Source organism: Rhinolophus ferrumequinum, chromosome 15 (genome assembly GCF_004115265.2).
Source record: "Rhinolophus ferrumequinum isolate MPI-CBG mRhiFer1 chromosome 15, mRhiFer1_v1.p, whole genome shotgun sequence".
NCBI lineage: Eukaryota > Metazoa > Chordata > Mammalia > Chiroptera > Rhinolophidae > Rhinolophus > Rhinolophus ferrumequinum.
The window spans coordinates 46,130,956-46,143,202 of NC_046298.1; the positions used below are offsets into that span (position 1 = coordinate 46,130,956).

Consider the following 12,247-nt stretch of genomic DNA (forward strand, 5'->3'; position numbering starts at 1 on the left):
AGGAGGACACCCAAGGAGATCACTATACGGCCTCCTAGCTTTCCCCAGGCTGCGCCCTGCACGGGACGCCCACCCGGCGGGGACCCCCAGCCCCTGCCCCGCCCTGCCTGGCTGCTGCAGGGACCCTGAGAGGAGGAGCTGGGCTGTCTCTCCTGTCCTTGTCCCTGCATTCCCTCCTCTCTTCCCTCAAAGACTTTCTCTCCCATCGAGAAATCTCCTTTCTGTCTCTCCATCTCCATTGTGTCTCTGGAGGTTTGTGTGTGTGTGTCTCTGCACGGTGGCCTCTCAGACTTTCTGCCTCTCTGTTGTGCTTTCTGATGTCTCTCTGTCACTCAGGCACTCACAGTGTCTCTGCAGCATCTTCATTCTCCATCTCAGACCCACCCCCTCACCCTACCCCAGGGCCTGTCAGGCCACCATGCGCCACACTGCCAGCCTCTGGGTCCCTGAGACCCTTTAACCTGTGAGCACGTCCAGGGTCACAGGTGAGGTTCTTGGGAGCCTGGAGTCTGGCCCAACCACAAGCCTGAAGATTGCTGGCCCTACCCATGACCCCTGACCCCTGACATCCTTCCTCTCTTAAAACCCCAAGCCTGACATTTGACCAGCAACTGAAATCTGACCTTTGGCCTCATACCACAAGCCCCTCCCCCAACCCATGGTGACCTCACAAAGGTCACCAGCTTCTCCCCAGCCCAAGACCTGCTGCTATGGCCCTGCTGGCTTCAGCGAGTGCTGTCCCATTCGCCTTGGTGGCCCTCACGGTCTTCAGGGTCCCCGCGTGGGCCTGTCTCCTTTGCTTCACATCCTACAACGAGCGCCTCCGTGTCTGCCAGACTTTCGCAGGCGTGGAGGGCCCAGAGCTCGAGAAGTGCGAGGAAGCCTTCTCCGCTGCCTTTAAGGGCCTGCTGGACACCGAAATCAGTGAGGAAACCACAGCACCATCCTCCAGGGCGCTGGGCGGGGCATGCAGAGGGCGGGGCCAGGGAGGCCTGGAGAGACCCTGGGGGAGAGACACACAGACAGACAGAGACTCAGAGACGGGAGGATAGAGACCGCGGGGCAGAGGGGGAGGCAAACTCAGGAAAGGAGAGAGACTAGGTGGGCAGACTCAAGAGACATGGGAGGATAGAGACTGGGGAACAAAGACTCAGAGAGGGGAGGATAGAGACTAGAGGACAGAGACTGCGGGGAGAGACTCAGAGACGGGAGGATAGAGTTGGGGGGACAGATACTCAGAGAGGGAAAGATAGAGACAGGACAGACTCAGTGATGGGAGAATAGAGACTGGTGGGGACAGAGATTCAGAGAGATACAGACGATGTCTTAGAGCATGTCCACACAAGGAACGTGGTGTTGGGGTGAGCTGCTTTCCAAGTCCCTGCCCCCACCCCCAGATTATGATGAGAGAAGTCACCTGCATGACGCCTTCACCCAGATGACCCACTCCCTCCAGGAGATGGCCACCGCCCAAGGTGAGTGGGGTGAGGATGGCAGCAGTGGAAGATGTAGGCTTGGAACCCCTAAGAGATAGTGTATGTACAGAGAGGGCCCGGGAATGAGACTGATCTGGGAGGAGGTGGCGCCAGATAGCCAGTTATTTGTCAGGGAGATGTTGGCAAGAGGTAAAGGGGCAGTGCAGAAATAACCTCGAGTCTGAAGCCCAGTTGGGATCAGGTAGAGGTATGTTCTGACCTCACTGTGTGGCTTACCTTCTTGGCTATGAGGTTTTGGACGTGTTGCTGCCTCCTGTGCCTCAACTTACCTACCTGTAAGGTTGGACAGTTTCGTTGGCTCCCAGGATGCCTTTGGAGCTCAGTGAGAGAGAGGGGCCCCCTGATGAGAGAACCTGAGGGAGGAGATCTTCCTCTGGCATAAAACATGTTCTTTATGCCAGAGACTGGAACCATTGGGGGTATGATGGAGGGAAGGGAGCCTGAACTCTGTGGTGCAGCATAAACTGGCCACCTCAAAGGTCTGGGGGTTTGGCTGATTTCTACATCTGCCATTACTTCTTTTGTTTTCTGTTCTTGCCCACCAAGCAAGATCTTCTGACAAAGATCCCCAAAGATGGGGAGGTTCCCATCCATCCAGGGGGTGTCTGGGGCTCCAGCATGGAGAAGACTTCAGCTGTGAATCCCCATTCTCAGGGAGACTTGAAGAACTCAGAGCTGGCAGTGGGCCACAGGACCCCAGGAAATGCCCTGTCTCCCCACATAGACCATCTTGTCCCAGAAAGTTTGGAAAAGAGGGGAACAAGACCTCGTAGGGCTGAGCTGTATTTGGGACAGTCTGGAGCAGGGGGAGAATGGAGGCTGGGAGGCCTGGGTGGAGGCTGGGGTGAAGGAGGCCTGAGCTGGGGCGGGGGCTGTGAAGGTGGACATAAGGGAATGGGGCTGCAGGAGCCAAGGGCAGAAGGGATAGGGCTTGGGTCTGATGAGCTATTCAGAGAGAGGGGAAGAGGAGGGCTGGAGGACAGTACCCAGAGTCTGGCTCCATGCCCCACGGCGGGGGTGGGACGGTGGGTCATCCCTGAAATGGGGGTCCTGGGAGAAAAAGCAATTGGGGTAGATGGTGACCTGGGCCAGGACGCAGTGACTGTGAGGGGCCCAGAAGGCAGCTAGATCTATGGGTCCAGGGTTCAGCTGAAAGGTAAGGAAGACTTGAGGCTGTCCTGGAGGAGCAGGACTGTGATCAGGGGAAGAACAGGGTCAGCTCTGGGTGTAGAAAGATCCTCTGGGGCCTTGTGGAGGACGGACTGGAGGCCGGGAGAAGATGGTGCAATACATTCCAAAGATATTTATTGAATGTGCCAGGAACAACACCGGGGACACAGCTACAACCAAAACTACAAACCACCTACCCTTGGGTTACTTATATGCAGCAGGGGTGGACAGACAATAAACATTATCAATGAAATAGTATGTCAGTTGGTGATCCATGTTACAGAAGAAAATAGAAGGGGAGGGAATGGGCCAGTAGGGTGACCATTTTAAACACGTTTGTCGGGAGTGGCACAAAAGAGAAGGTACAATTGAGCAAAGACCTGAATGAGGTGATAGTGAGAGCCATGCAGATAATCTGGGAAAAGAGTGATCCAGGCAGAGAGAGAAGAGCCAGTGCAAAGGCCCTGGGGCCAGTGGGGCTGGAGTGGAGTCATCGAGGGAGAAAGCAAAGGAGATGAAATCAGAGAGGCAGCAACAGTCCTCATCTGTAGGACCTTGTAGGCCAGTGGTTCTCCAGCCCCAGTGTATGTCAGGATCTCCTGGGAGCTTGTTAAAATGCGTGGTCCTCAGCCCCACCCTCCATATCTGACCAGTAGGTCTGAGGTAGGGCCTGGATATTGACATTTCTAACAAGTTCCTAGGGGATGCTGATGCTGCTCCTGGAACACACTTTGAGAACTGCTATTATAGGCCCTTGGACCAACTTTGGCCTTTGTTCTTGAGATGGCGGAGCCATTGGAGGAATTTAAGGAGAGATAGACAGACAGGATGTGGCCAAGGGCAGAAGCAGGGAGACTGGTGGTGACCGGGCCAGTCACAGTGGTCCAGGTGGGCCAAGATGAGGTCTGAACTGAGGGAGGTAGGCCATGAGGAGGGAGGAGATGGAAGGTCAGGGACTTGAGTATGTGCCAAACCTGCCCGGTACATGGGAAAGGCTGACAGAATTATTTATGTTACTTAACCTCCTAAAGGATATCCTCATACCAGCCCTGTGAGGTGGGGTTTATAGCCCCATTTTCTAGATGGGAAAGTTGGGGCTCAGCTGGACAGGGAGGACAGATCCAGGAGACATCTGGACCAGATGTACGTGGGATGAGGGCGACAGGAAGAAGCAAGGTTGACTCCCAGGTCTCCTAGACTGAGGACCCAAGAGAGACCTGCTGACTCAGAGTGGCTCTCGATGGTGGCAGGTGATACCATTTGTATATATGTGTATAAGCCAAGGAGTGGAGAGTATGGTGTAGAAAGGAGGGCAGTATACCACAGGCAATGGTTACATGTGGGGCTCTGGAGCTGGACCCCCTGGGTTCAGATCTAGCTGATTGATGTTGGGCCACTTTCCTAAACTCTCCATGCCTCAGTTTCCCCATCTCAAACTTGGGGATAGGAATACTAGTGGTTGATCCTTCTGTAACACTCCCTGTGTGCCAGCCATCACACTAAGCACTTACAGGTGTTATCTCATGCAATCACCCAGTGGTACCTGGCACCCAATTTGGGACAGAGGTGGGGATGCTTTTATGTTGTATGGTGGCTTTAAATGCCCCTCCCCCCGCTGATATTTAAATGTCCCCATTTTATGAACAAGGAAACAGGATTAGGAAGGTTAAGTTACTTGGCCAAAGTCACATAGGGAGGAGGACTTGTGATTGCCATTTCAGATGAGACAGGTGTGCTCTTAGGTGGAAGACCCCGGACTCAGACCCAGATAATCAAAAACAGATGACGCTACTAGGACAGGCACCTCTTTTGGGGAGACTTCCCAACATTGACCCGCACCGCCCTTGTTGTTCACTTGATATAACCCCAGCCCCTTCGCCTCTTCTGACATTTCACTACATCCTCACCTGACTCCCACAGTTTACTAGATATAACACCCTGCTCCCATGGCTCACTTGGTATATCCCACGTTCACCCTCCCCATGAATCACTTGGTTTGGCCCACAGATATTTCTTGGATGACTCCTCCAACATCCTGGCCTCTCTTTTGAGCACCCCAGTCTGACCACATCCTCCTGTTCATGCTGCCATCTCCAGACCACACACCTGCTCTGGAGCCAAGAAGAGACCTCTGAGTCCTTGACTCCTCATTTTGAACCCACTTCCTGGCTTCAGTGCCCCCTCTCTCCAGTTAATACCTAATGATCATCATTTCAGCCATTCTCGCCAATATCCTCAATTCCCTCCCTTTTTGTATGATATGAAATCTCAGAGGAAATAGCAATGGCTCAAGAAAGCTAGCACTTTTATTTCTCCCATATGAAATAAGGCTTGAGATAAGCACTTAAAGCTAATATGGTGGCTCCATTTTTGTGGGGAGCCAAGCTCCTATCTTTCAGCTCTGCCATCCTTGGGATGCCTTTGTTCTCATGGTCCTATGTGACTGCTAGAGCTCCAGCCATCAAATTCTAGCAGGGAAGAAGGGGAAGGGATCGATAAGATGGCACCAGTTCTCTTTAAGGTTACTTCCTGTGACTCCCACATGATACTTCCACCTACATCTCAATAGCCAGAACCTGGTCACATGACCACGACTAGGTCACATGATCAGAACTAGTCACGAGGCTGGGAAATGTAGTCTTTTAGCTGGAGAGTGCTTTCCCAGCTGAGATACAGTGTTATAAGAGAAACAGATATTTGGAAGCAATTGGCAATCCCTGTGTATTAGGTTGCTGGGGCTGCTGTAACTACCACAGATTGGGTGACTTACAGAACAGAAATTCATTTTTTCACAATTTTGGAGGCTGGAAGTCCAAAATCAAGGTGTCAGTGTCAGCAGGGTTGGTTTCTTCTGAGGCCTCTATCCTTGGTTGTAAATGACCATCTTCTCCCTGTGTCTTCACATGGTCGCGTGTGTGTGTGTGTGTGTGTGTGTGTGAGAGAGAGAGAGAGAGAGAGAGACTCTCCAAATTTCCTCCAGTTATAAGGAAATCAGTCATATTGGATTAAGGCTCACCCTAATAGTCTCATTTTAACTTCATTAGCTCTTTAAGACTATCTCCAAGTACAGTCACATTTTGAGGTACTGGGGGTTAGGACTTCAACATGAATTTGGCAGAGACGTAATTCAGCCTATAAAACCCTGACACATTTCTGATTTCCAGAACGACCTCAGCCATTAAATCCAGCCATCCATTTTGGAAAAGTCACAAAACCCTATAGTTTGGAGGCTATTACAGTGGTTAAAACTCGAACACTTGTAAGGACAGAGAACATGAAAGAGTGAAAGAGTAGAAATGAATCAAGGCAGGGACTGTGGAGAGGTGGCGGGTGTGTGCCCTGTCTAAAGGGGGTGGCTACTACTAAGCTCCAGCTAATTGCAGCCTCATGGAAATTCTGTGTCTGGTACGGCTCTTCCAAATTTTTAAAAACAGATGCCAAACATTTTATGTGACTTCCCCAAATTTTATGTGATGGCAACTGGTTCATTTTTTTTATTTTAACACTTTCTTGGCTGAATATAACACAACTGAGGGATGGATTTGGTCCACAGTCCACCAGTGGGGGGTCTCCATCCCACTTGGATACTGGAATTCTGCACATACTGAGCACTTTCTAAGACTCAGGGTCCTATCCTGGGCTCTGGGGACACAGCACTAACGAAGGATATGTTTACATACTTGAGAGACAGACTTCAATGATCACCGTGTATATAAAAATAATTCTGAACTGGTGAGAGCTATGAATGTAACAAGTGGGGAACTATGAGACAAAAATAGGGAACTCAATTTGTGGTCAGGGAAAACCTCGTAAGGGGATGACACGAAGTATGAGGTGAATCCTTATTAAGTCTCAAACCCCTTTGTAACGCTCTTATGAGATTCATCACTGACTATATATGTATACACTGCCTATGACATGAAGGATAAGTAGGAGTGGGGGAAAGATGTACTAGAAACAGAAGCCAGCAGGAGATGCTAGAGAACATACTTTTCCTATAAGATGAAGTGAAAGGTGTGCAGTAGGAGTGGAATAGAAAGTAAGAGGAAACTTGACTGGATCACATAGGGCTTAAGAAGCCTGGTGAAGAATTTGATCTTTATCCTCCCCTTTCCCTTGAACAAGATAAATGCAGATGATACAGAGGAGGGCTTCCGTGGTCAAGAGGCAGAAGGAAGACTTGGGAATTTGTCAGACTTTCTGGGAGACAGGGTGGGAGGAGGTAAGAAGAGAGAATCGTGTATATACCAGAAACATGGGTAGAGAAGGGCTGGGGATGGGGCACAGACACCATGATGGTGACTCCAGTCGAGCTCGCCAGGCCAAGAGGCAAGAGTCTTTACTGAAGGCCTCCCTCCACCCTCCAGGGTCATTTGAGGTTGCCTTCCCTGACGCAGCTGAGAAAATGCGGAACGTCATTATACAGCTTAAAGAAGGTAAAATAGACTCCATCGCCTTCCCACAGCCATAGCCACAATTAGAAAACCCCAGTCCTGAGACTGCCGTCCGTTCCCTTTAGTCGGATCCCCTGGCGGACCTCTGAGTCACTTCCGGGGTGGGGGGCGTGGCATTCGGGATACATGATCTTCTGAGGACCACTTGGGATTTGGCCCCGCCCCCTCTCTAAGGTTTCCTCCCCAGCTACGAACCGTTCTTGGGATGGACCTCTCTCTGACTAGCCCGGACTTCCTGGATCTCTGGGTCTAGCCCTGAACACTCACTGAAAGAAAGCTACTTCTAGTCTGGCCACAACCCTTCTCTGAGTCCGTGAGGATCGCCCAGGATCTAGCCCCGCCTCCTTAGTGCACGACGCAGGCCTGCCTCCCTTAGCCAGCAGCAAGCCCATGCCTGACCTCTTACGTAGTGGAATGCTGCAGGCCTGGCTTGATCCCGAGGTGGCCCCGCCCCCTAGGTGGCTTGCGGCAGGCCTGGCTCCGCCCTCTCCGAGAAATGCATCCGACCCTGTTAACATCCTCTGTGGGAGCTTCAGGTGGGCACCTCCCGCGACTTCCAGGGTAATAACGCTTCTTCTCTCTCTGCAGTTAAGGCCTGCATCCCTCCCTGCGGTAAGCACTTCATTCAAAGCTCAGAATTGCGGGGGTAAGGGAGGTGGTCGGGGCGAAACCTGGGACTTGGAATGGGAGAGCAGGGGTGGGCTGCAGACCTGAAGGAGGCCCGTAAGAGCCCTGGAGAAAAGTTAACCAGGTGTTACTCACAAACCTCATAAAAGGTGGGTCCGAAAGCGAAAGCAAACCAACTAAAGGCCAGAGAGAGAGGTGAAAGCCAATCAGCGCAGGGAAGGCGGGGAAGCCAGGTTCTGGCCGATGAACCCAGGGAAGCTTAGTAGACCTTAAATTGCCCAAGAGACCCGGGCTGGGGAAGGCAGGTGGAGTCCAGACCCAGTGTTCCCGCCCATAGGACTCCAGGAGGTCGCCCGGCGCTTCCGGTGCCGCGGCTGCTACTCCACGGTCTGCGACTTCCCGCTGGACTGCCCAGGTGAGGGGCGGGGCCTGGAAGGGCAGGAACCTGAGAAACTGGAGAGAAGGGAGCCGAGCGGGGGGAAGAGGCGTGGGCTGGGGCGGGGCCGAAGTGGTGACGCGGCCCGGTCTCCAGTTCAGGACTTGACAGTGAGTCGGGGTGATCAGGCTATGTTCTCTTGCACGGTGAACTTCCAGCTGCCTAAAGAGGAGATCACTTATTCCTGGAAGTTCGCAGGAGGAGGTGTGAGTTGGAGCGGGGCCAGCGCGTTGGTTTTAGGAGGCGGGTTATGCTTCATAGAGGATGGAGAGTCAGGACGCTCGGGGGAACTCGGTCTAGATTCGGGCTTCGTGCAAAGACTCACAGTGCAGGGCCCGGGCGTAAGGGTTTTGAGCAGGAGACCAACTACTGGTATTAGGCCCAAGGGGCGAGTCAAAATTTAGGTGGCGAGGTTATATGTAAAGGGTTGCCGAATAACGACTGGGGGTGGGGCTCAAGAAGGCGTGGTCTAGCTTGGGGGCGGGGCTTATGTGTTGAGGAAGAAGAGTCTGACCTGGGCTCGGGGCGGCCACGCTCCTCCCGCCGCTTCAGCCCGAGCGTCCCGCAGCTCCGGACTCAGGACCTGTCCTACTTCCGAGAGATGCCGCGGGCCCAAGGGTACCTGGCGCGGATCCGGCCCGTGCAGCCGACTCACGGCGGGACCTTCTCCTGCGTGATCACGCACGACCAGCGCCCCCTGGCGCGACTCTACTTCTTTCTTAACGGTCTGGGAGGGCTGCGCGGGGGAACGGGGCTGCGCGGGGGCGGGGTTCGCGTCTCGCTGACGTGCGCGGCCCCGTAGTGACCGGTCCGCCGCCGCGCGGGGAGACTGAGCTGCAGATCACCTTTCGGGAAGTGCTGCACTGGGCGCCGCGGGAGGCGGAGATGATCGAACCTTGGAGGCCGAGCCTGGGTGAGCTGCTGGCTAGGCCTGAGGCTCTGACGCCGAGCAACCAGTGCCTGCTCGCGGCGATTGCGGCCTTAGCATCAGCCAGTGTGACTTTGCTGGCTTGGTGAGTACCCAGAACCCTGGAGTCCCACCGTCTAATTCTCCTTCCTCAGACTCGGGTGCCCAACCCCCTCCTCCCTCAGACCCCAGAATCCAGGCTCTATCCATCTTTGGAGCCCAGACTTCCACGACTCGGATATCTACTCCCTAATTCTCCCCGCCACACACAACCACCTCCTTGTTTCCCCAGGATGTTCTTTCGATGGTACTACAGTGGCAACTAACAAAGGTATCTTTCTCTTCTTTATCCTATTTCCATCCCTAAAATAAAGAATATATTTCAGCTCTACAAATTCTTTCGTCTTTGAAGACAGTTACTACTAATTTAGGTAGGAGGAGCGGCAGCATACCCCAAATATGCCTAGGGGACTGCGCCTCCATAATGACAGTAATATAATGGCTGTCATAGTGCAGGCCCTGTGTAGAAGGCTTTAGGTGCAAGCCTAAACCCCTCCCCAGATTTCTGGCAGCCTCCTTGACATTTTCAACTGCAGAAGCCACCTTCGAATAGAGCCCTTGATGTTGCCCTGAAATCTGGTTCCTCCCCAAGGCTTTCCTGACATCATAAAGGGCACCACCATCCACCCGGCTGCTCAACCAGAAATCTAAGGGTAGTGTTTACTCCTCTACTTCCAGTCTCTTTCCAAGTCTCAACCTTTTCAACTCCCAAATATCTCATAAAGTTCCCCTCTGTGGTCTCAGTCACCTGCCTGCATCACTGCTGCACCCACTGGCTTCCCTGCTTCTGCTCAGCCTGCCTCACTGCAGTCCATTCTCCACATAGCAGCCAGAGTAATGTTTTAAAGTATATCAGATCTGCTCACTTCTCTGCTCAAAACCCTTCAGTGGCTCCCCATTGCCACTGGAACAAATCTAATTTGTTGTCAAGGCCTCCAAGCCCCGCAGCTTCTGGCCCTTGCTGGCCTGGCTAGCCTTATCCCCTATCACTCACTCTTCCACCTTGATCTTTCCGCCCTGCAGTTTGTCTGGCCTTTGCTCATTCCCTGTATTCATCATGCTTCTTCTCCAGGACCTGGATACATGCTGTTTCTTGCCTAGAATAATGTTTTCTCCTTTGTCCAGTTAACTCAGTTATGATTTCCCCTGAACAGCCTGTGCGTGTATTAACCCATTTAATCCCCATGACAATTCTGTATGACCAGCACTGTTTTTATTTGCATGACTCCACCTCTCTCTTGTCCCCCTCTTTACCCTCTCATCCCACTGGCCTTTTTTTTGTCCCGTGAACATGCAAAGCTTAGTCCCATCTCCAGGCCTTTGCTCGTGTTGTTCTTTGTATACTTTAAATGACTGTACTCTGAACCTCACAAAGCCACTTCCCTCTTACTGCATGGATCCCAGATGTCACTTTCTCTGACTACTCCCCCTCGCCCTGTGACTGACATCTCTGTATTTTAGCTCATGCATAGCACTCACCTGGACCTAATGTAAATTTTTTTATTTGGTTTTGTGACTTCCCCACCTAAAAGATAAGCTCCTTCTGGACATATACTCATTCACTGATGTATTCATTCATTCAGTGAATATTTACTGAGTGATTGCTATGTGCCAGGCATTTTCAAGTCACTGTAGAGACATCAATGAAGAAATCAGAACAAACAAAAATCTGCATCCTCGTGAAGTTTAGGTTCTAGTAGACAGTCAGACAATAAACAAGAAAATTAAGCAAAATAAAATATGCATCCAGGTGTATGATAATGTGTGTGATGGAGAAAACAAAGGAGGGAAACTGAGGTAGGGGATGTTGTGGGGGAGGGAGGGAGCAGTAGGAGCTTTGGGGAAGGCCTCACATTTGATTGAAGAAAGGGGATGAGGGTGTGAACCATGTAGATGTTTGTGTTAATTGTGTCCATCAAAAGAAACAGCAGGAGCAAAAACCCAGAGTCAGGAGTAGGGGAGTAGCCAGGAGGCCAGGAGGCCAGGGCAGCTGGAGCGGAGCTTTAGGAAATGCGTATGCAGTGAGGTCAGGGAGGACATGGGACCAGATCATATAAATAAAATAAAATAAATAAAATTCTTTATTATATCCTAATCACACAGTACAAATGGAGATTAAATAAGAGCAGGAAGAAAGCGAGGGCCCCAGACCTTGGCCACTGCAAGGTCTGGATTTTCCTCTGTACAAGATCTTGGGTGGTTTTTGTGCCAAGGTCATGATTTGATTTGATTTACACAGCTACTCTGTGGATAACAGACTCTAGGGGGCCCATGGGGAGAAGCAGTGATCCAGGCATGAGGTAGCAGCTTTAATCTAGGAAAGAGACGCAGCTCAGGGACAAAGAGGTAACAGTGAAAGTGAGGAGGAGTGGTTCCAGATCTGTCCTAAAGGGAAACCCAGTGGGATTTGCTGGTGGATCAGAATGTTGAGTATGAGAGGAAGAAAAGAGGTGGTTCAAGGATCAATGGTTAGGACTGCAGCGATGTCCACTAAAACCCTCTGCCATGATGGAAATGTTGTAGAGCTGTGCTGTCCAGTATGGCAGCTGCCAGCCACATGTGACCATGAAGCATGTGAAATGTGGCCAGTGCAGCTGAGGAACTGAATTATAATCTTGTATATAGCTTTGATAACTTAAATCTAAACCATCTCTCCTCTGTGACAACAGAAGTCATTGAGACGTGTCTGAGTATCCTTAATCAGAGGTCACACTCTGTTTACTTGACTAGGTTCTCCTAGAAGGCAGGCACTGGCTCTTAATCGTTTATTTGCAAACCTGGCAAAGTGTGTGGAATTCAATGGATGCTTGGTAAATGTTTTTGTGACTGATTGACTGAATCAAAGGATGAATGAATGAAAAAAAATTTTAATAGTCCCATGTAGTAGTGGCTATTGTAGACAGTGCAGCTCTAGCATGTTTGGCCTGAGTGGCTAAAAGGATGGAGTTCTGTTTACTGAGACATGGAGACTGTTGCAGGAGCAAGTTTCATGGGGATTGAGGAGAATGAGGAGAACAGATCAGGAGTTGGGTCTAGTTGTTAGGTATCCATGTGGAAATGTCTTGGAGGCAGTTGGGTATACAAATCTGGAATTTAG

At 51.3% G+C, this 12,247-nt stretch overlaps 1 protein-coding gene across 1 annotated transcript; it reads left to right on the plus strand.

Annotated features, from left to right (window-relative positions):
* The first annotated feature begins 203 nt into the window (after positions 1-203).
* Positions 204-10,864, plus strand: SPACA6 (sperm acrosome associated 6). Its single transcript, XM_033127348.1, has 8 exons — positions 204-924; positions 1,398-1,475; positions 7,034-7,102; positions 7,709-7,732; positions 8,085-8,389; positions 8,752-8,908; positions 8,986-9,196; positions 9,383-10,864. The coding sequence occupies exons 1-8, from the start codon at positions 711-713 to the stop codon at positions 9,414-9,416; spliced, it is 1,092 nt and encodes a 363-aa protein (XP_032983239.1). The 5' UTR covers positions 204-710; the 3' UTR covers positions 9,417-10,864.
* Positions 10,865-12,247: the final 1,383 nt, after the last annotated feature.